The sequence below is a fragment of the Musca vetustissima genome, unplaced genomic scaffold (genome assembly GCF_032173495.1).
Source record: "Musca vetustissima isolate MV318-11 ecotype Yass unplaced genomic scaffold, APGP_CSIRO_Mvet_v1 utg6148, whole genome shotgun sequence".
Lineage (NCBI taxonomy): Eukaryota > Metazoa > Arthropoda > Insecta > Diptera > Muscidae > Musca > Musca vetustissima.
In genome coordinates this window covers 2,701-26,381 of record NW_026880372.1, presented here as the reverse complement: position 1 = coordinate 26,381, position 23,681 = coordinate 2,701, and the positions used below count along the sequence as shown (strand labels likewise).

The 23,681-nt window shown below is 36.7% G+C and overlaps 4 protein-coding genes across 4 annotated transcripts; 2 read left to right on the top strand and 2 right to left on the bottom strand.

Annotated features, from left to right (window-relative positions):
- Window positions 1-1,719: 1,719 nt before the first annotated feature.
- On the top strand, window positions 1,720-5,856 carry LOC133325954 (splicing factor 3B subunit 1-like). The gene is made up of 4 exons (XM_061534645.1): window positions 1,720-1,747; window positions 1,811-2,079; window positions 2,140-2,523; window positions 2,584-5,856. The coding sequence occupies exons 1-4, from the start codon at window positions 1,720-1,722 to the stop codon at window positions 5,854-5,856; spliced, it is 3,954 nt and encodes a 1,317-aa protein (XP_061390629.1).
- A 6,769-nt stretch (window positions 5,857-12,625) lies between these two features.
- LOC133325953 (inositol polyphosphate multikinase-like) lies at window positions 12,626-13,769 on the bottom strand. Its single transcript, XM_061534644.1, has one exon. It carries the CDS (start codon window positions 13,758-13,760, stop codon window positions 12,648-12,650), a length of 1,113 nt encoding a protein of 370 aa, XP_061390628.1. The 5' UTR covers window positions 13,761-13,769; the 3' UTR covers window positions 12,626-12,647.
- Window positions 13,770-18,830: 5,061 nt separating this feature from the next.
- On the top strand, window positions 18,831-19,227 carry LOC133325952 (uncharacterized). The gene is made up of 2 exons (XM_061534643.1): window positions 18,831-18,947; window positions 19,012-19,227. The coding sequence occupies exons 1-2, from the start codon at window positions 18,831-18,833 to the stop codon at window positions 19,225-19,227; spliced, it is 333 nt and encodes a 110-aa protein (XP_061390627.1).
- Window positions 19,228-21,209: 1,982 nt separating this feature from the next.
- On the bottom strand, window positions 21,210-21,681 carry LOC133325950 (uncharacterized). Its single transcript, XM_061534642.1, has 2 exons — window positions 21,555-21,681; window positions 21,210-21,434 (listed from the first exon to the last, which is right to left on the bottom strand). The coding sequence occupies exons 1-2, from the start codon at window positions 21,669-21,671 to the stop codon at window positions 21,210-21,212; spliced, it is 342 nt and encodes a 113-aa protein (XP_061390626.1). The 5' UTR covers window positions 21,672-21,681.
- Window positions 21,682-23,681: the final 2,000 nt, after the last annotated feature.

Genomic DNA, 23,681 nt, shown 5'->3' with positions numbered 1-23,681 from the left:
GATATCCTCCACCACAGGTATACTGACAGGTATTTGAAATGAAAAAGTGGACCGATATTTATAATTTTAAATAGAGATATTTGGTACCCAATATGAACCCACTGTACCAAATTTCAGCGAATTCGGTTGAAAATCGCGCTTAAGAACCTCAAAATACCGAAATTTTGGGGTGCCCTTATATGGGGGCTACCAGAAAAAGTGGGCCGATATTTATAATTTTTAGTAGAGATATTTGGTACGCAATATGAACCCAATGTACAAAATTGCAGCGAATTCGGTTGAAAAGCGCGCTCAAGAACCCCAAAATACCGAAATTGGGGGGTACCCTTATATGGGGGATATCCGAAAAAATTGACCTATGTTCAAATTTTTTTGTGGAGAGATTTGGTACCTGCTAAGAACTCAAAATACTAAATTACAGCCAATTCGGTGAAAAATACGATAAAAACCCAAAAAAATACTGAAAATTAGGAGGTACCGTTATATGGGGGCTACAAGAAAAAGTGGACCTATATTTATAATTTTTTGTGGATACATTTACTACAAATTCGCATGAAAAACGCGCTCATGAACCCCAAAATACCGAAAATTGGGGGGTACCCTTATATGGGAGCTATGCCTAAACGTGGACCGTTTAGGCATAGCTGACCTGCCTGCAGACAAAAGACAACCCTATGCAAAATTTCAGCACCCTATCTCACTCAATTCCTTCAGAAGATAGCGTGATTACAACAGACGGACGGACATGGCTAGATCGTCTTAGAATTTTACCCTGATCAAGAATATATATACTTTATAGGGTCGGAAATGAATATTTCGATGAGTTACAAACGGAATGACAAAATTAATATACCCTCCATACTATGGTGGAGGGTATAAAAAGTACTGGAACAGACCATTTGTTGGCGAAGGTTTGCGTACGACGTCGCTTGAGTCTTGGCAGAACGACGATTAACAAGCGAATTTTATAAAGGCTGGAGTCTTGGAGGCTTCCCACTGTTTTTTTTTTTTTGAATCTCTCTCTCATTTATTATTTTTTTTCGTTTTTCCATATATAGTTCCTTTGATCCATATAGTACCTTTGCTCCATATAATTCCTTTAGTCCATACAATTTCTTTGCTCCATAAAGTTCCGACTCCTACATAGTTCTTTTGAATCTCTCTCTTTCATCATTCTTTTTTTCGTTTTTCCATATATAATTCCTTTGCTCCATATAGTTCCTTTGCTCTTTATAGTTCCTATGCTCCAAATAGTCCCTTTGCTCCATATAGTTCCTTTGCTCTTTATAGTTCCTTTGCTCCATACAGTTCCTTTGCTTCAAATAGTTCAAAAAAGGAACTGGATCAGAGAAAGGAATTATATTAATTAAAGAACTGGAACTAGTTCCGTTCGTTCCTTTCTCGAAATAGTTCCAATGAACTACTGTTGGACAGTTGGACAATTTAGCAACACGAGAGGTATCAATTATATTTTTTAATAATATTCTCAATATTTTAATAAAAAGACGGACTTTTCAGCACTCCTAACAATTAATTAACAATATTTCGGAACTGGAACAGTGGAGGATTAGTATTTAGTGGGTAAAGTTCAATAGCTTTGGCACTCCAATTCTCAAACGTTTGCAATCGATTTATGCCGTCTGACAATTGAAGCAGCTCCGGTGAAGACAGCATTTTTATAAAAATTGGACCATATCACACTGAAATTTAGGACACAAAATGGATAATATACCAAGGACACATGAAGGTATGCCAGATTTAAGTATTTCATTGAATAGAAATGTAAAATATTTGTCTATTCCAATTCCAGACATTGAGGCACAAATTGCCGACATCCAATCGAAGAAAAAGGAGGTGGCAAAAAATGCCAGTGATGGTGTTAGCCTTTTGGCTGCAGGAAATTTCTATGATACGGAATTCTATGACGAGGGGGGTAAGAGTAAAAATCGTTATGAAGGCTATAACACCTCAATTGCGGCCAATGATGATGTCGATGAGGACGAAGATGAAGGTTTGCCGGTGCAACAAAAACGTGTGGCCTATACGGCACCCAAATCGGTGATGAAAGATATTATGCAGGTATGTACCTCTGGCTCTTTAGTAAATCCGTTGATATTCAACAAATCGTGTGCTTTACAGAGTACCGAAGATGTGGACCCTTTGGCGGATCGCCGACGACCCACAATTGCCGATCGTGAGGATGAATATAAACAAAAGCGTCGACGCATTATTATCTCTCCCGAGCGAGCTGATCCCTTTGCGGATGGTGGTAAAACACCTGATGTAGGTTCGCGAACCTATACCGACATTATGAAGGAACAAATGCTAAAGGGTGAAGAAAGTGAATTGCGTAGGAAGATTATGGAAAAATCGAAGGATGGTACATTGCTAAAGACTGTGCCAGATCCACCCAAGGAGGGTGGGCGTAAACGTGGTCGTTGGGATCAGACAGTGAGTGATAGTTTTGTGCCAGCCAAGGTGGCGGCTACACCAAGCAGTGCTGCCACGCCCACATGGGAGGAGGTAAGCAGAGGAACATTTTTATGTAACCCAGAATTCCGTATTAATAATTTTATTTTACAGAAAACTCCCGCCGATCATCGTTGGGATGAGACACCAGCCCACAAAACCGGCAGTGAAACTCCTGGAGCCACTCCCGGCTTGGGTACACGTATGTGGGATGCCACCCCAGCCCATAGCATGACACCGGGTCATGAAACACCCGGTCATGAAAAATCTGTACGACGTAATCGTTGGGATGAAACTCCCAAAACGGAGAGGGAAACTCCCGGCCATAGTGGTTGGGCTGAGACACCAAAACCCGATCGCGGCATAAGTGATAATGTGGTAGTTGAATCTACTCCCGGAGCCTCTAAACGCAGATCTCGCTGGGATGAAACACCTTCAAATGCCACACCAACAGCCATGACACCAAGCATGACTCCCAGTATGACACCACATGCAACGCCTGGACATGCCACACCATTACTCACACCCGGTGGTTCAACACCCATTGGTGTTAAGGCAATGGCTATGCAGACACCCACCCCGGGAGCCCTTGCTGCCATGACTCCAGAGCAATTGCAAGCCTATCGCTGGGAAAAGGAAATCGATGAACGTAATAGACCATTCACCGATGAAGAATTGGATCAAATGTTCCCACCTGGCTATAAGATTCTGCCACCACCAGCCGGTTATGTACCCTTACGTACACCGGGACGTAAATTAATGGCCACACCCACACCTATTGCTGGTACTCCGGCTGGATTCTTTATCCAAGTGGAAGATAAAAATGCCAAATTTATGGATAATCAACCAAAGGGACAAAATCTACCATTTATGAAACCTGAGGATGCTCAATATTTCGATAAACTGCTGGTAGATGTTGATGAGGATACCCTGTCGCCTGAGGAAGTTAAGGAAAGGAAAATCATGAAGCTGTTGTTGACCATTAAAAATGGTTCACCACCCATGCGTAAATCGGCTTTGAGACAAATTACCGATAAGGCACGAGAATTTGGTGCTGGTCCTTTGTTTAATCAAATTCTACCCTTGCTTATGTCACCCACCTTGGAGGATCAGGAGCGGCATTTATTGGTGAAAGTTATTGATCGAGTTTTGTACAAACTCGATGACTTGGTGCGTCCTTATGTCCACAAAATTTTGGTCGTCATTGAACCCTTGCTGATCGATGAAGATTACTATGCCCGTGTTGAGGGTCGTGAAATTATTTCCAATCTTGCCAAGGCTGCCGGTTTGGCTACTATGATTTCCACTATGCGTCCCGATATTGATAACATAGATGAGTATGTACGTAACACCACAGCAAGAGCCTTTGCTGTTGTTGCCTCGGCGTTGGGTATACCTTCGTTGTTGCCTTTCTTAAAGGCCGTATGTAAATCGAAGAAATCATGGCAGGCTCGTCACACGGGTATTAAAATTGTCCAACAAATTGCCATTCTAATGGGTTGCGCCATCTTGCCTCACCTAAAGGCTTTGGTGGAAATTATTGAACACGGCTTGGTGGATGAACAGCAGAAGGTGCGTACCATCACAGCCTTGGCCATTGCTGCTTTGGCCGAGGCAGCCACCCCATATGGTATTGAATCTTTCGATTCTGTACTCAAACCCTTGTGGAAGGGTATTCGTACCCATCGTGGTAAAGGTTTGGCTGCTTTCCTTAAGGCCATTGGTTATCTTATTCCCCTTATGGATGCCGAATATGCCAATTATTATACTCGTGAAGTGATGTTGATTTTGATTCGTGAATTTCAATCGCCCGATGAGGAAATGAAAAAGATTGTCTTGAAGGTAGTGAAGCAGTGTTGTGCCACAGATGGTGTGGAGGCCCAGTATATCAAGGAAGAAATTCTGCCACATTTCTTTAAATTCTTTTGGAATCATCGTATGGCCTTGGATCGTCGTAACTACCGGCAATTGGTCGATACCACTGTGGAGATTGCCAATAAAGTTGGCGCCTCGGAGATCATCAATCGCATTGTCGACGATTTGAAGGATGAAAATGAACAGTATAGGAAAATGGTAATGGAAACAATTGAGAAAATCATGGGCAACTTGGGGGCAGCTGATATCGATTCGAGATTGGAAGAACAATTAATTGATGGTATTCTCTATGCCTTCCAAGAACAAACAACCGAAGATGTGGTTATGTTAAATGGTTTTGGTACCATTGTCAATCAATTGGGTAAGCGGGTGAAACCCTATTTGCCACAAATTTGTGGTACCATCCTGTGGCGCTTGAACAACAAATCGGCCAAGGTACGTCAACAGGCTGCAGATTTAATTTCCCGTATTGCAGTGGTGATGAAGACATGTCAAGAGGAGAAGCTGATGGGTCATTTGGGTGTGGTACTCTATGAATATCTCGGTGAAGAATATCCCGAGGTTTTGGGTAGTATCTTGGGTGCTTTGAAGGCTATCGTCAATGTGATTGGTATGACCAAAATGACACCACCCATTAAAGATCTATTGCCTCGCCTAACACCCATTCTTAAAAATCGTCATGAAAAGGTGCAGGAAAATTGTATTGACTTAGTTGGTCGTATTGCTGATCGTGGCCCCGAATATGTTTCGGCTCGAGAATGGATGCGTATTTGTTTTGAACTGTTGGAATTGTTGAAAGCCCACAAGAAGGCCATTCGTCGTGCCACTGTCAATACGTTCGGTTACATTGCCAAGGCAATTGGTCCTCATGATGTCTTGGCCACACTGTTGAATAACCTCAAAGTACAGGAACGACAAAATCGTGTCTGTACCACTGTGGCCATTGCCATTGTTGCTGAAACTTGTCGTCCCTTCACGGTGCTGCCTGCCCTAATGAATGAATATCGTGTTCCCGAATTGAATGTTCAAAATGGTGTCCTCAAATCACTCTCCTTCCTCTTTGAATACATCGGTGAAATGGGTAAAGATTACATTTATGCTGTATGCCCCCTGCTGGAAGATGCTCTTATGGATCGTGATTTGGTACATCGTCAGACAGCGTGTGCGGCCATTAAACACATGTCATTGGGTGTTTATGGTTTTGGCTGTGAAGATGCATTAGTCCATCTGCTCAACTATGTTTGGCCTAACATTTTTGAAACATCGCCACATTTGGTTCAGGCCTTTATGGATGCTGTTGAGGGTTTGCGTGTCTCATTGGGTCCTATTAAAATTTTACAATATACTCTGCAGGGTCTATTCCATCCGGCCCGCAAGGTGCGAGATGTCTATTGGAAAATCTACAATTCCCTATACATTGGTGGACAAGATGCTCTTATCGCTGGTTATCCTCGTATCACAAATGACCCCAAGAATCAATATGAACGTTACGAATTAGATTATACGCTATAAAATGATAATGAAAGCTTTTCTTGTTTTTAATTTCTTTAGATATTAGTATTAATCAAAAATCTTAAAATTTTCGCGTATCCTTTGCATAAGAATTTTAAATACATTTAGAATATTCATGAATATTGGGACATATACACAAATACAGATATAAATATGATAGAAGAAAGATTTTGTCATTTGAAAATGGGATGGTGTGAAAAAAATATATGGGAGGAAACCATGCAAGTTATTTTAATTTGGTCGACTTAAATCAATAAAATTTCGTGGATATCAATCGCTCGATAAATAAATGAAATTATGGTAGTAAAGTATTGTTAAACTGATGGTCCTGAGGTAATATATTAAGAAAGAGATTTTACCACATTTCTTTAAATTCTTTTGGAATCATCGTCTTCTGGAATCAACAATATCATAAAATGATATGATATGAATGATCGATTCATATTTAGGGGATGAAATGGTCTCAAAGCTTAATTTTTGTCTGTTTTTCTGTTAGCTCTAGAGACTACAATTATGATCAAAACATTAATTTTACTCGGAGAAGGGTGTCTGATCAAGGAACTGACATTTCCCTTTTCATGATAATCGATCAATATTTATCGTGTCAAATTTGCCCAAATTTTTTGTGAAAAGGAGCAAATAATTCATTCTGAGGATTAGAGCAGATAAGTTAACAGTATATCCCAGAGTAGAGATATACTCAACATAGAGGACGGAAAACCCGGTTATGGGGTGTTCGATTGTGTGTTTTTCAAGTCGCTCTAGAGATAACAATTATAAGTCGAACATCACACGGCGCAGAAGCGAATAAAACCACGAGGATTCCGATATCGCGAAATGTTGCGCAGACTCGGAACATATCCACAAAAAGTTGAAGTTACGTGGTAGTTGTGTATTATATGGTCGGCCCGTCCGGTTATACTTCTCCCTCACTCGTTTATAAATATATTTTGCAAGGCGTTCATTTTTGCTTTTCTAAAAAAATATTTTATCCGAGTCATGAAATGCTTAAAAATATTTTTTACAATTTAATTAATTTGGTACTTAATAAAAATATTTTTTGCAAGGCCTTAATTTTGAATTTACAAAAAATATTTTCCCAACTTTCCCAACTGCTTTTCTAAAAAAATATTTTATCCAAGTCATGAAATGCTTAAAAATATTTTTTACAATTTAATTAATTTGGTACTTAATAAAAATATTTTTTGCAAGGCCTTAATTTTGTTTTCCAAGGCTTAAAAAAACAAGGGGTTTAAAAAAACAATTTTTCAATTTTTTTAACTCGTTTTTCCAGGGCGTGGGGATCTTTAAGAATAAATATTTTAATAGTGTTGGCGGGTTATTTGGGATACCATTTGTATTTTGTTTTTGCAAAATAGTCAGGCTGAATCCCAGTTTGTTGTTTTTAAAAAACAACTTTAGGTGTGGGATTTGGTTTACACATATTATTTACAAAATTTTTAACTATTTTCCACAGGGATTATATATCTGAATAAACAATTTAAAAATAAGAATTAAAAAAAAATAATAATAAAATTTCCCATTGAAACGTTATTTATGTGAGAGCAACAATTTATATCTTAATTAGACAACGAGATTATGTAAATCATTTATTTATATTTCCGCACTAAAGTGACAAATAAGCGCTACCTGTTTTTTGAGAGGAACATCTGGAGTTTTTGCATTTTTCAATCAAAAAACCTGCCTGTGAATTAATCATTTAAAGGGGAAGTTACGCCCTCCACCAGTTCACTTGACGTTTATTCAAGTTTAATTATTGCAGTATACATATAAGCGCACTCATATATACATACTTATTACTAAAACGCAGTTTTGCATTAAAAAGTGTGTTTTTAACACTTGCAGGTGTTGTGCAAAGTAAACTTGTTATTAAAATACTGCATTAATATTGATTTTGAAATTAGTTAATATGGATTAGGCTCACACAAATATGTATGACGTTTATATTTTTACGTGTGAATCTAATCCATTTTTTCTCTTTTAATGGAGAAGTTCGGTTAGGTCGAATCATTTATGCCTTTGATACAACTTTGTTGTGTTCGTCAAATTACAAGCAATTTTGTTGATCAGCAATAAATTGTTGCGATTTTTTGTTGTTAACTAGTTACAGAATATCACTAAAGATTCAGAGATTTTCTGGGATATCAAAATCTACTAAAACAATAAAATCTTTGGGATAATGTTATATTTCAATATAAGAGTTTTTTTTATAATATTACTAAAAAATTCGCAGCTGGAGTCAATTAATTTTTGTAGAGAACGAAATCTTTTTAGCCTGAAGAACCTATACATCTTCAGGCTAAAAATATTTGGTTCTCTACAAAAATGTAATGGATTCTAGCTGCAAATTGTTTTATCATTTTATAATTTATACGCCTATTTAGTAAGCCCTATATAAAGATAATACTCAATATTCGTTATTTGTCAGTAAGAGTTATTTTTTTAAGAAAAATTGTCACCACACGACTTTTATGACTACTCGATCGAGTTTTTAGTAATGTCCCTACCGTTTTTACTGGTATTTGTAGTTTCCGATTAATAAATATGTCCTAATTAATCTTTCATTCTCGAATAGAGTGACAGAATATGGGACCAAACGGTTCACAATATTTATTTAAAAAATATAATACTTACATTAGTTTTATAGTAAAATTAAAGAAAATAAAAAAGGGCTCATTTTATCAAAAACAGCGCGTAACATTTTTGAGATCAATCTGGCAACTCAACCACCATATGATCAAAATAAAAATAGAATCTATACAAAAATCTACTTTTAAGATTTCCAATAGTCCTTTTAATAATGTTTCTTGCAGATGTGTGCCCTTTATTATATCGATGTTGACAAGATCCATGCTCCACTTGTTTATAGGGCGTCATCAAAAATGTTTCTAAAGCGTAACCACTGTCTCCTAGAAGCCAACTATTTTGCATACCATTTCCTCTTCTACCTACCTGCACTCATATGACAAATAAAAGCATCATGGCTGGATCCTGGTCTGCAGCTGTCCACAGCTTGCACACACTTTGTCAGCTTGCAGCTTGCACACACTTTTGTCTTCCAGGATTTTCATTACTCTCCACAATATTTTACACATTGTTCTGCGATCAACACCTATGTTTAAATCATTTGCCACTACCCTCTGAAACCCACCAACAGCTAGAAATCTTAAGGTAGCTGCTAACTGCAGGCTTTCGGGAATGGTACCCTTGTGTATGAAAGGACCAACTTCTCTCAAAATATCCATAAATGCTTATTTTAACACGTTCCAGTATCATTAGACTTTTTCTGGTAGAAACCAGAACAATTAATAAGCCAGCAGCCATATTTTTTTCTTAATTTTGTTGTTAAACAAATTGCAAATTCCAATGAAACATATTTTTTATTGAACACATTTCGTAACATATTGAACACAGCTATGTTTTCGAGCCGCACTTTCGCTCGAAATTGAGCGCACCATTTTGCACAACATGGGGATTTAAAAAAGTATGGGAATTCAAAAACTCTCGGAACATGTCACATGGGCGAATAGCATGAGAGCAGATCATTGCACAACCTAATATTTTAAACATTCCTGTATCTTCTTGGGAGATGGAACTTATCACTCCAATCCTTCTAGTACCTCCCCCACCAAGGCTCAACATTTTGAAACTTTGTGAATCTTATATGAAACGAATGGAATTTTCAAATTTTTCCCAAACTTTCGCCATCGTAATATTTTTACGTAGCCTAAATCGCTCCACTCCTTCTGGGTACCTCACCCACAATTGGTTAACATATTGAAAATTGTTAATCCATAACTTATAGTGCGAAATGTCCGATTTGATGACAAATATGCAATCCGGTCTATTCACTCCTTCTGGTACCTTCCACACAAAATGCTGAATATTAATTTTATAATAACATGCAGACGGAACTAACATTTGAACAACCTGATATTTAAAGCATGTCTGTATAATCTTGAAAGATGGGACCTATTGGTCCACTTCTCTCCCTTTAAAATGTTCGAAATCTCGTAAATCCCATATGAATCGATGGAAACATCCAATTGCATTCAAACTTTGCACATTGTAATATATTTACAATACAGTATAAACTTGATAATCCGGACCTCGACAATCCGGATTATTCGGTAATCCGGACTGCATTTCACAACCCATTGCGTATCCTATAATCCGGATTGATTGACCTATTTTACTCAAAAATCCGGATTGTAAAGATACGTTACTTTTTATTTTAATAAAAAGATCGTTGCAAATTTAATTGAAAATGGTACCTATTATATTCAAAGTTCATATTTTTGAAATGAATAATTTTCATTTTTAATAAAAACATAAAAATACTTCAATTATCACCAAATTAATATAAATTTAAACCAATTAATAAAACTCGATAATCCGGAAATCTCGGTAATCCGGATTGGGGTCTGCAATCAATTATCCGGATTACCGAGTTTTTACTGTACATATATCAAGCTTGAATATGGGACTCGTTGGTCCTCGTTGGTTGGACCTCCCGCATAAAGTGTCAATATTTCCAATTTTTGTTCATATTATTCTTGAAAGAATTTAAAAACACAATCCAACCTAATTTTAAATATTGGTCACGTTTTGACATTGCATCCATAAACTGCATGTTAAAGATCGATTTTCTTGTAAATAAAAATTCTTGTTAACTGAGTCTCAATCAATGCTGTTGTCCTTGGTAAGCGGTAGTTGCTATCAACTAACAAACAAAGTTCTTCCTAAAATTTTAAACCATTGCCTCTTCCATTACTTTTTTATTCCTTTTAAACCCTTGCCTCCTCAATTATTTTGTTATTCCTTTCCATTTTCGTGGATGATAATTGTGAGGAAAATATTTCCACAAAAGAAATATATTTGAGGCTTATAGCAACAAACTTACTAGCCGTAATTTCCCTGTGTAGATTCCCACAATTGGCATTTTAATTTTGAGCCGGCTCGAAGGAGCACACAAAGAATAATGACCCTATTGACTGTCATTCATATTTTCTAGGTGTTAATAAATAAGACAATAATCTATTTTAAAAACCAATATCTATGTGCCCTCTCTATAGGAAATATAAACAATTTGTTTTTATCACTTTGTTACCTAAGATTTGAAATGATTAACTTAGTAAACAGGTACCACAGCGCAATGAGGCCTAGGAAAAAAAATGTAGAACATGTATTATTTTTAAATCAATGTTGTCGTATAAATTTAGCATTAATTTTCAATTTGTAATTCAATTGCATTTCGATACAAAACAACAGTATGACTCATTATTGTTATGGATTATAATCTTCTAAGAGGCAGACAGGTATTTCAATGAAAGATAATGATAAGATAGTTATTTATATCTTTGTTGTATACGTTACTATTAAAAGTTTGTATAGTTGTTTAATTTGTTCCAATTTCAAGGTTAATATTTACAATTATTAGCCGCCTCTAACCTACAATGTTGTTGTACAGTCAAACGGCGATAAGAGGAATTGTCATTGGGTCGAAAAGCACATATGGTGACAGTGGCACTTTTTTCTGTTTATACCGCACTTTTTGTGCTAGGCTTAGAATTTTCCGAACTGCCCTCGTGAGTACCCAAAGTGATGAAGGATATCATATAGTCGGACCCGTCCGACTTTTGAACTTTCCTTACTGGTTTTCGGATAATGTTGGTTCGAGTTATAGAAGTCCGACTGTAGTAGAAGAATTTGAATTGAATTTGTTTAAACAAATTTAATTACATATCTGTTTATTTATTGTTTTCGAGTTCCACAATGACAACAGAAATTACTGATATGGGGCAATGTTTTATTAGAAGAAATGTAGATAAGCTTTTTGTATTTGTGAAAGGTATATAAACGATATTTGGAAAATGTGGGTTACTACCTGTCGCTGGGGACTATGAAAAAATGGGTTAAAATATAAAAAAAAATTAATATGAGTTTTTTTGAGAATGAGTTCTTGCAGTACGGGAACAGATCATTAATATGAGTTTCTTTGAGAATGAATTTATATGTTATTAGAGGATACTTACATTGTTGACTAAATGGGAATCTCGGCATTCCGACTTGTGGGCCTTAATCTCTTTAAAAAGTTTTGTTTTGCCTGTCAACAAAATTGTTTTTAGATAAAAGAATTCTTTTTTGCATTTAATTTCTTATGTATTGTTTTATTTTTATATTTTTATTATTTAACTTTTAATTTGTTTTTTGTTGTATTGTTTTCTCTCTCTTCCTTATCGTGGATAGTTTGTGACATAAAATATTTATAAATATATTTATATATAGTATAGTATATAATATAATACGTTTATGAAAAAAGGGTTCAATGTACTTTGGGTTAATAGTAGTACTACCAGCCAGCGGCAAGGCATATGATAACTGTTTTGGTTTTTTTCTTTCTTTGTTGTTTTTGTCATTTTAATGCACTGAAGAATAATGAATGAGTCTAGCACGCTTTACGACGAATGTGAAGACGTTGATGGCAGCGGCTACGGCAACGGTGGTGGTAGTCGGAGTGGGGGCAGGGATATAGTGGGGCACCACTACAACTAACCCCCCTCTTCTTTTACATCATATTTTTTGTATCACTAAAATTTGTGTTCTCGGAAGGGGGCGGATATGGACACACACATCCTATACATATATATGTAACTACATAATCAAAAATTGGTGTCTCCAAAAATTGCATTTTTTTTTTGGCTTAAAATATAAATTTGTGTGTTATGCACTTTTGCTTATTGTTGTAGTTTGTTGTTGTTTTTGTCATATTATCGCTGCAACATATCCTCTAGTATGGCAATAAGACTCTCCAACCCAAATAGATAATTCATATCCAATGAATTATTTGTCGCCGGAAATACATGTGCGAAATCAATCATTTTAACCTTAACATAACGTTCCAGACATGTGCAGCAGCACTGGTTATTAACCTCTTTAGTTGCGAGACGTGGAGGAGCTGAGGGGTGGTAACCATCTACATCGTCATCATCATTATCGTAATTATCGGCAACTTCACAAATATGCAAGCTGTTACCATTCGGTATGTGGTGGTGGTGGCCGTCATGTTGCTGTTGGTGGTTTTGGAGTTGTTGTTGCTGCTGTTTTGATTTTTGGCATGCTGTACATTTTTCACGCTGTTGCAGCTGCTGTCCATTAGTCGTAGTCGTACCGGTTGTGGTCTGCAGTCTTTTTTGTAAAGCCACAAAATCATAGGCGATAAGCAGAGAGCTGGCATAGAAATGGAAATATTTTTGTTCCCGAAACCATTCTCGGATATCATACAACTGCCTGAGCAATTCTTCGATTAGCGCCTCGCACACCCTTTCCTGGGCATTTAGGAACATTCGCAAGGCTGCACGCAAACCATCGGCATCTAATTTTTTACCATAATCACGATCATACTTCTGATAACCCTCCGCCGTGTAAACCTGGAAACCGGGTAAACATATGCCCAACACCTGTTTACAACGGGCATATTTTTCCTCCTCCACTTTACATTTGTGCGGCGAAGCCAATGGATCCCATGTCCGCTTACCCACTTTAATATCCATAATACATGGCCGCTGCATGCCATGTGTTAAATCTTCCAATTGGAAAAATGTGTGCTCCTTACCATTCACCTCCAGTCTTATTTTCTTATAAAATTTTGGTATGAAATTTTGCAATTGCTTTAGAAGAGGGTCATTGGTCTGCTGTAGATTTTCATAGAAACTTAACTCCCTGGCCCCACACTCCGGTTTGCCGAATGGCTTTAATACACATCCGATAGTTTCATCCTTAAGCATACCCAAAGCGGCTGTGTTGTTGGTGAACAAATGGCCCGCCACTTGTGTTTCCAGCACACAAATACCCTTAGGCAACTGTGGTTGATTTTGGTTCATTGTCAGTTCGGTGCGATTTTCTTTCCTTTCTTGGGCTTTACCTCCACTAACCAATACCACACTGATGAACTTAATCGAGTTAGTTTATTTTATTCCGTTAAACTGCAATGATTCACACAAAGCACCATGCGCTGATTTGTATTTATTTTTTTCCTTTACTTCTTTCCTGTATTAGCGGGCGACTAATGCAAAATAAATCGATAAGTGTTTGGTGTGTGTGATTTGTGAGAAAATCGATAAATGCAATATCTTGGCGATAACACGACAAAGCCAACGGAAATTGTTGCTGCAAACTGTCAACAGCTGCGAAATAGTTAGTCGAGTACGTAACGTATGAGTAACGTAGTAAGGAAAAAGGTTGAAATAAGTGGGTTGGCAACGCGTTCTTGTAAGACAAGGGGAATCTGAAACGATGAACAGAAAAATGATTAAGAAATGGAGTAAAGAAATCGTTATAATACGAAATATTGTTTAATTTTCTAATACACCCAAAGATCTATATAAAATTAAATAAATACGGACTTAAACTTCGTTTATATATTGGTATATTCCCGTACCCAAAAACAAGTAAAACTGGTCAAATTTGTAATGAATGTGGTTAGGATACAGAATGCGCTGCTATCAAAATGGCAGTCGATCCATTACGGTCATCCTAAAAATTGTTATAGACTAGCGAAGCCGTAAGAAGAATTGAGTATGGCGACAGAAAAGGGTAGTAAGCGTGTTACAATAATACAAGGTAGGGTTGCTTGAGATGAATAACAAAAAACGCAACTATGTACGTAGTGGCTTTTAACGTCAAATACGAAATATACGCAATAGATTGTTATACGAAGTAAAAACGTCCAGAAGAATGCGGTAACAAATATTTTCATTTCAATTAAATTTTATTTGTTTTGACATGGCGACTGGTCGCACAACTTCATAGCCAGCTGTTGTCTGCAGCACTTGTGACAGAGGTAGTTATTGTACTAGCTCTTTCGCCAGTTCTGCTGCTAGCAACCAGTTCCCATGATTCCGGTACTACGGCTACCACCCCGTCTAGTTCTCCAGTAGTACTACTACTACTGTTTATGCTATTAATCAAGTTAGTTATTGCACTAACTTCTCTTCCTATTCTAACGCTACCACTCCGACTGGCACTTCTTCCAGTCCTATACTTCCAACGTCGAGTGCTCAAAACTTCCCATCCAGACAACAGCGTTAAAGGCAGGTTTTCGTTTTTGCCGAATAAGTCTATACGCCTGCATCCACAAGGGCATCCACAACAGCAGTCCATGCATGAGGGTACCTCATTTCTAATCATGCAATTTAATTTTAATGGTCTTAGGAATAAGGTCATTTAGATCTCAAACTTCATGCATGAAAACGCCATCCTCATTCGGTGTTAAGAGATGAGATGTTGAAACCCAAGCTTCTTCTTCGATTGTAGTTTCAACTCTAATTTATTTATGAAATATTCTGACTTAAGTACTACATAAACTAATCTAACTTAGCATATCTTAAACACATAACAACTATCAGTTCTCACAGTGCACATGGGGGTTGCGTTCATTTGATTACATCAGATGAGCGCACCAATATCTTTGTGTGTGGACTTGTATTGATTCTTTATTATCAGCGCACACCCACAGATCTTGTGACTGCATTGGCCACTTATCATAAAACCACTTGAACATCATTTATTAAATGCATAAATGTAAAGTGATCATAAAATAAAATGAAGCCGAGCATGTTAATATTTTTATGAACATTCGTCGTACCAGAGACCATGGTAGGGGTCTCGCATTCATCATTCAGCGAGATGTCAGATATAACCTGACTTTCCCTTCGTCTCCTTTCCTGGAGGTTTTGAGCATTTCAGTTCATTCCGGCGATTTGGAAATTGAAATTGTCAACGTATTTATTCCCCCCGTCAACAGCATTGGGGCTAGTTATCATCCATATGTTGCAGGGACATAATAAAATTGTACTTGGCGATTTCAACGGTTTTTTCCCAACTTCCAAATGATCCTTGCGACATTCTTATTGCAAACCAGATAGACGAGTCCGATTTCGCTTCCATCAATGAAGAATACTCTACAACATTCACTGTCAAGAAATTTGGTATAGTCAGTCCATATACTTCCTGGCAAACAAAGTTTGCATTAAATTCAGACCAAATTCCCACCCGGTCACGGTATGGGAGAAATCCAGCGATTTCGTGGAGCTCGATCATCGTACTTTCATGAATTATCACAAAATGCATTAAAGACTCCTTAAGTCCTATGCCTCTACCAGTATGTGCCATTAAGGGTGAGAAGATATTCCGTGAAACTATTCTAAAAACGGCAAAAGTCTTCATTCGCGCGGGCAGGTTCCTCATTCCTCTAATGAAAACAAACGTTTGTGCCGAAAGCCCCGACTGAATCCCGCAGCTAAGCGATGAAATAGATAATCTAGTCAAGGAGCATATCATTAATGATCAGAACGCCTTAACCACTGCAATATAAATTCCAAGCTGCTATGGTCTACTATCAAGGGCCTATCTGGTTCCAAAAGAAATTAAAATTCAACCTTCTGATGTCGGAAAATGTGCATTGCAGTTCTGCCGCCAATTAATTGAGCATCCACCTTCGCAGAACAGGATCAACCGATCAGCTATCCGTAGATCCAAGAATTTTAAAAGAGACTTGTAGCCCATATCATTTGCATCCAACGAGGTAGAGAAAATTATCTCCTAATCGAAATCATACAAAGCCCTTGATCCAGACGGCATATCCATGTTCATGTGAAATAAGCTTGGTGCAATAGAGCTGGGTTATCTAACTAAAGTTCTCGAGTTATCTATGTCACAGTTGGTAATTCCTGATATTTGGAAAATTGACCGGATTATTCCAATAATAAAACCAGATAAATCCGCTAATAATGAGAAATCCTACTGCCCGATTTTTCTTCTTTCACCAGTAGCCAAGGTTTTTGACTCTCTATTTCTTCCGACCATGGAACAGTAATTCGTTCTTGCTATCCACCAACATGGTTTCAGGGAAACATATAGCACAACAACGGCTTTGTAAGACATGACTTCCAAGATTTCGAATGACCTCAATCAGCCACGACCACCTGAATAGGCCATTGTGGCCGCCTTTGATCTGTCCAAGACATTTGATCTCTTCGAGCTGATATCCGACATCACAAATTCCGCCCTTACGAGTTATAATAAGCGTTGGCTTGCCAACTACCTTCTTGGACGCCAAGGCTTCGTCGATTTCCGTGGCCAAAATTCCAAATGTCGCAAGACCATTGACGATATAAGTGCAAAAATTTCTAACTATCTTTCGGGAGCGCATACTGCCACCATCACCAACTTCTTTCGGGAGCGCAATCTAAATTTATACTGTGTCTTTTTTCACTTCCTGGACGCGAGAAGTCTATTTAGTACCTGACATTTGCACTGAATATAGGCGCATACCCACCGCCATAATCCGAAAATCCTTGGGGTGGTCTTCATTTCTTCTCGCATTGTAACTACATCAATCAGAAGGTGAAAGCTAGGAATAGAGTTCTGCAAGCTTTATCTTTTTTTTGCTTCCTGAACGCGAAAAGTCCATTTAGAACTTGACATTTCCACTGAAGGTAGGAGCATTCCCACCGTCCATAATCCAAAGTCTTTGGGGTTGTCTTCTATAACCTCGATCATTTCTTCTCGCATTCTAACTACATCAACTAGAACGAGAAAGCTAGGAATAAATTTCTGAAAGCTTTGTTTGGTACCTCCTGGGAGAAGGATAAAGAAACGTTGGTCACGACATACAAGGCCATATGTCGTTCCATCATTAATTATGCTGCCTCAGTTTGGACTTCATTACTTACCGACACAAAATGGAGATCCTTGCAAATAACACAAAATAATGCACTCCAAATTGCAATTGCCAGTGTCCAGATGACGAGCGTCGATCATGAAGATAAGAGGATGCTCTCAGTCAAGCAACATAATGTGTTGTTGATTAGACAGTTCCTACTGGCATGTTATCTGCCGTGTCATCCCAGCCATCACACAGTCATATCAGATCCATCTCCGCGACACATCAGGACTTCAGGCGCTATCGAGACGTCATTCCATCGGACGTCAACAGATTGGCGATAGCGAACGCGATAAATTCCGTACATTAACAGGCGGTCTCCGAAGCCATAAATGCAATACATATGCAATAAATTCTTTCACCAACATCCTCCTGCAATTTCAGACAGTGATAGGCTTATTTCTAGGCAAACCCGTTCAATTCTGGCACAATTAAGGTGCGGGTACAGCAATGTTCTCAATTCGTATTGGGAACCGGAACCCTAAATAAGTGACCCTACTGTCAGCAAAGCCCTCACGACACACACCATCTATTATAATGTTCGTCCGAGCCTTCAAGTCCATTGCCTTCTGCATCGAATCGTGGAGCATTGACAAAATAGATGTTCATCGTTTCTGATCCTAATTTTTCGTCACATAGGCGGCAGAAATCCACTGCATTAATCTCCCATCTTAAAACAGGAGATCTGATTACGTTGTACGCTCCTTTTCGTTCTTTTTCCACGATAAACGGTGGTCTGGGGTGTTGGCGAGGTATTTGGCATCTAAAGGGAGTTTCAGCGTTACTTTATTTATATTATGTATAGATAACGATAGAATTTTGCGCTATTTTGTGAATAGTCGCAGGGTTGACCCCAAGATCATTTCCCCGCGACCACCCTGTTTTCTGGAAAACATCAATCCAATCCACCAGGGTAGAGGATATCACGTGTTAATGATAGCGATGTTGATAGATAAATTACGTTGTTGTGGTGGATATTTGTGGAGAGTTCCCTGAGGAAATCTGTCATGGCTAAGGGAGAAATCGAAATAAATTTTGTTTATTGGAAGATTCTTGCAGGTTGTGGAACAGAACAATTGTGTCATGACAACTTTCAATAAAGAAATTTAAATTTCCATCTCTGATAAATACAATTTCATTAATTTTTTATTTGTAAACAAAATTTCTTCTCCTCATCAAATTCCCCACCAGTTCAAATCGTATTTTTCATCAACAAATTCCGTAAATAATGCAAAAATTAAAAAATGAATGGGAAAAGGCCTGCCTACTCAAGCCAACCGATAACATTTTGTCGCATATTATGTTAAAGAATCCGCGTATCTTTCAACCATCCTATGAAGTTCAGGTGAGATTTATACATTCATTATTTTGATAATATATTAAATAAATCTGTCATCCCCCTCTTTCAGAACAGTCCCATTAATATGAATCTACTTTTGAGCATGGAATATGCCCGCATTTGGACGCAAGAGAAAAATGATTTCCTAAAAGATCGTGCCAAAAAGGCAAAACCAAAATTTATTAAAAATGACTATTGGAAATGGATAGAAAAACGCCAACCGAAAGTCTACAAAAGTTGTCCGGCGCAGGGTTTAAAGAATTTGCTGATTAAGGGGAAATCTTAGCAGAAAATGAAAGATGGGCGTGGTTACATTATTGTGATTATCTCACTTTTGTGGTGGATTACTTGTCACATTCTCAGTGGTGGGAATATGTCAAGTAAAACGCAATGAAAGAGTTAATCGGGTTAATGTGAACCTAGATACAGATAATAATACTTTGTTTCTTCGTAAGTGGATTGCAATGTTTTTCGATGTCCTAATATGGGAAATTATCATACAATGTCATATAAAATATTGTTGAGTATAGATCAACAATGCGTCTATTAACATCAGGAAAATGGCAAGATTTTTGCACCGAAGTCCTGGTCCACACTAAAGTAATTGCATGTAATGTGTTTCATAAAATTACTTTAGTGTGGATCAGGATGAAGAAAACAAATATTTTAAAATAAAAAGTTGATAATAATATAAGTTATTCATTAATAAAGATTATATTATCGAAGTCAATATCCTGAACAAATTTGTAGGAGGCAATCTTCTTTTCGAGTTTACCATTTATTACCTTTCGCACTCTCGTAGTACTTATTACCAAAACTAATTCAAAATTTTATGATTCGAGCTCTATAGGTTTACCCATTTCTTAATTTTGCCAAATGTAGTACCAATAGAAATCATATTTCCCAATTTCACGATTTCAACACGATCGATTCGCCCAAATATTATTGTACCAAATTTAGTACCATTTAGGACACATTAGTACGAATTTCGAAAACTTCATCCATACCCAAATCACACAGACCAACCATGATCTTAACTACAAATTTCAGGGGTCCAGCTCTATAGTTTCGACCATAGTACCAAATTTCGTACACATAAGTACGAGTTTACAAACCTACCTATATTATACAACCAATGGAAATCTTGGTTCACCCAAATCCAAATTTGGTTCCATTAAGTACACATTAGTACAAATTTCCAAAGATTTATACATATCCCAAAGCTACACCAACCCCCAATAATGATTCTAAGTCCATATTTCATGATTCTAGCTTAATCGGTTCACCCAAAATTCATATTGTACCAAATTCGGTACCATTTAGTACACATTAGTATGAATTTTCAAAATTTCCTACATACCCGAAACATTCACCCCAACAGTGATCCTTACTCCAAATATCAGGATTCCAGCTAAATACTTAGCCTTCTCACTTCTATTGTAGGTCAATAAAAACCTATCATAGGAAGCCTATAGTAAGGACTCCGCTCTATAGATGAACATTTGATATCAGCAGGAGATCTTTGGAAAGGACCGTCTGTTCACGTAGCGAACATGTGTAAACGAGAGAATATTTAGTTAAACAATTTAAAAAAATAAAATCCTGAGTCAGAAGGAGACTGCGTCAAGGAAGAAGGTGTTGACGGCGAGACAATTTGTCTGGGAAGCTTCTAGGCAATGGATCCCCTTGGATCCACAAGCTACGCTGACCTAAGATTTCTTCGCGTCTCTCCAATTGAAGACTGCCAATTTTATTTTTCAATTCTTTTTGGTGTTCATTTGTATTATCAACCAAGCTGAAATAATTCCCTCGACCTTTACTTAAATTCTTTAGCATCTATTTCTCCACGATCGGTCACTGATCCGGGTCGAAGGACCAATGATAAAGTAGGATCTATGTAGTTACACAGATACTGTCTATGAAAAACAGTATACACAGGAAGCAGACTCTCTCCCTAAACTCTCTCTGCTAAAGTTGAAAACCTTATATGCCAACTCCCTGAAACGATTCTAGCTGTTTTTTGGTTCACTCCGCAAAAGGAACTTTGTCATTCGTTTCGTTTCATAGTTCCTTTTAGTTCAATCGTCCATTAGCACAGTGATAGTGTCATTAATCTTCACAAATTTCCAGGATAAAAAGATGTCCGGGTGCAGGACCTGTAATCTCAACTGTTTTATATCTATTATCATAACCTAAAATATATGCCATTTTTTCTATTGCTTCTCATTTCAATATTTATTTAAAATTTTGCGTTTCAATGTTTATTCTTTACTTGCGAATTTGTGTATTATTTTGCGTTAACTTATCAACACCTTGGGCTCTGCAATAAAAATTATCTTTGGGTTTACGTTTCTCCAACCATTTCTTATAATCGTTTTTTATGTGCTTCGGTTTGTTGCGATCTTCACGTGCCTTATAGAATTCATCACGTTCTTTGGTCCATTGGCGGGAATATTCCCAGCCCAGCAACCAGCTCATCGATGGAGGACAGTCCTGAAAATAGATTTAAAAATACATAAAACTGTTAAAATTGTATGTTAAGAATTTAATCCAGCGGTCTTAGGGATTTGGAACTGCTGTGCCCACCACATAGTCGATTAATCTGTCACTTACATCCTTTTCAAAAGATGGCTTAAACTTAATCTTTTCATCGATAAATATATGCGATTTTAGATTATTGCGTGGTCGTTTTAGATATGCTTTCGACCATTCCGGTATAACATTAGCCATTATTTAAATGTGTTTTCTTATTTTCGGTTTCGTATTTATATTTTTAAAAGTATTTTTGTGATTAATTTACTGACAACTTCAAAAATTTTGTGAATTAAATTAGAGTTACCCCCAAAAATAAACCAATTTTTACAGAAATCATCATTTATTTGTCATATATACAACGGAAATTACGATTAAATTATTTCTCATAAAACATAGTCATAGTCAGTGTAAAAACGCCCTAACAGTCAACTGTCACACGATCTCCTCTGATTAACGCCGTCGTTGCATTTCGGCTATCAATGCAGTGTGAATGGAGCGGTAGTAAGAAGAAACACTAACAAACGTAAACAAAACGGTGATGGCACAACAAATATTCATAAACATTAAATTGCAAAAATTTCAGTTGTTAAATGTGAAATTATAAATCAATTTGTTGTGCATTTCGTGTCAGATAATGTTTTATTAAATAAGATAATGTTTTATTAATAAAAATTTTATAGAAAAATTACATAGAATATCGAAAATAATGTGAAGAAAGAATTTCGGCTACATGTAGAGGTTCGTACGTGTGTGTTGAGTTTGTGCATGATTTATTAAGCCAAAAACCTATTCAATTAAATGCAATGTTGGTTAAAATATGGTGAAATAAGGGGAAACATGTGGTGCATTACTGAAGCTAATATATTTATCGTCTTATTTATGTGAGGTAAGTAAGGCTTAAATGTTTTATTATAAATATACCACAATGGAATTTTCAACTACAGTATTTCCCAGATATATGCTCTGTGGGGATATAGGGTAAACGCACCTAATTCCGGCATGTACCAATAGTCGGCATCTGTTTTATATAAATTCAAATAACTACAAAATCCTATAACTAAATATGAAAAATACCTTGAATAATCTTCAATGACAAAAATTGGCATTTGGTCAATGAGGTTTGTCAACACTAGCGATTATTCATGTTTCTTAAGAAAAAAAAATAGTGGGCATGACGATTTCAAAAGACTTGTAACTTTATTAAAATTATATTTTTTCACAAGGATCTTCTTCATAATTGTAAAGAGCATAGAGGAAAATACTTTAGAATTTAAAATCATTAAAAAATATTTCTAATAATGATATTTTTATCGATGCCGACCTTAGGAACAAAAAAATTTTAAGGTTTTCCTATAGTCGGCATATGAATAATAAGCATCTTTTCGATCATTTTGGCTCAAATGGGAAAAAATGTTAAATAAGTCCTCTAAATAACGATTAAATTAAATAAAAATTAGTTTTGAGCGTTTTATATAATAGAAGACACGATTTTAATCTCAAATACTTTTAACCTCTGAAATGCCTTATTTAGCCATGCCGAGAATTGGATAGCAGGTTCCCAATGTCGGCACCATGTTTTATAATTCTAACATTTTAATAATATTATTTTATATAACTATTTCAATACAACACTGATGGAAACGTCCCATAGTAATAATTTATTATTGCAAATAGCAGAAAAATCAATTAAATACATAATTTTTGTTTAACTAAAATGTGACATGCCGACTATTGGTACATAATATGCCGACAATTGGAAAAATGTGCCGACTATTGGCACAAAGGCACTATTTTACATAATTATTAATTTAATCCACTTTAATACAAGATAATTAAACAAATTTGTATTCCATCGGGAAGTAAACAAAATTTTGAAACAGATGAGCCTAAATACAATATCGTGGAAAATATGCACTTGGAATGGTAAAACGTTTAAACGTTTCTTTAAAAAATCTACGGCTTGTGTAGGTCCCAGAAAAACATTCTTTAAAAAATCTACGCCTTGTGTAGGTCCCAGAAAATATTGTTTAAAAAATCTACGCCTTGTGTAGCTTCCAGAAAATATTGTTTAAAAAATCTACGCCTTGTGTAGGTCCCAGAAAATATTGTTTAAAAAATCTACGCCTTGTGTAGCTTCCAGAAAATATTGTTTAAAAAATCTACGCCTTGTGTAGGTCCCAGAAAAAAATTCTTTAGAAAATCTAC

Excerpts from the sequence above, each read along its gene's own strand:
- LOC133325954 (XM_061534645.1), top strand. The coding sequence starts at position 1,720 with ATGGATAATATACCAAGGACACATGAAG. Across the intron at positions 1,748-1,810 it reads TATACCAAGGACACATGAAG|ACATTGAGGCACAAATTGCC; the intron begins GTATGCCAGATT and ends TTCCAATTCCAG. Across the intron at positions 2,524-2,583 it reads CCACGCCCACATGGGAGGAG|AAAACTCCCGCCGATCATCG; the intron begins GTAAGCAGAGGA and ends TTTATTTTACAG.
- LOC133325953 (XM_061534644.1), bottom strand. The coding sequence starts at position 13,760 with ATGAACCAAAATCAACCACAGTTGCCTAAGGGTATTTGTGTGCTGGAA.
- LOC133325952 (XM_061534643.1), top strand. The coding sequence starts at position 18,831 with ATGCAAAAATTAAAAAATGAATGGGAAAAGGCCTGCCTACTCAAGCCA. Across the intron at positions 18,948-19,011 it reads AACCATCCTATGAAGTTCAG|AACAGTCCCATTAATATGAA; the intron begins GTGAGATTTATA and ends CCCCTCTTTCAG.
- LOC133325950 (XM_061534642.1), bottom strand. The coding sequence starts at position 21,671 with ATGGCTAATGTTATACCGGAATGGTCGAAAGCATATCTAAAACGACCA. Across the intron at positions 21,435-21,554 it reads AGCCATCTTTTGAAAAGGAT|GACTGTCCTCCATCGATGAG; the intron begins GTAAGTGACAGA and ends ATCTATTTTCAG.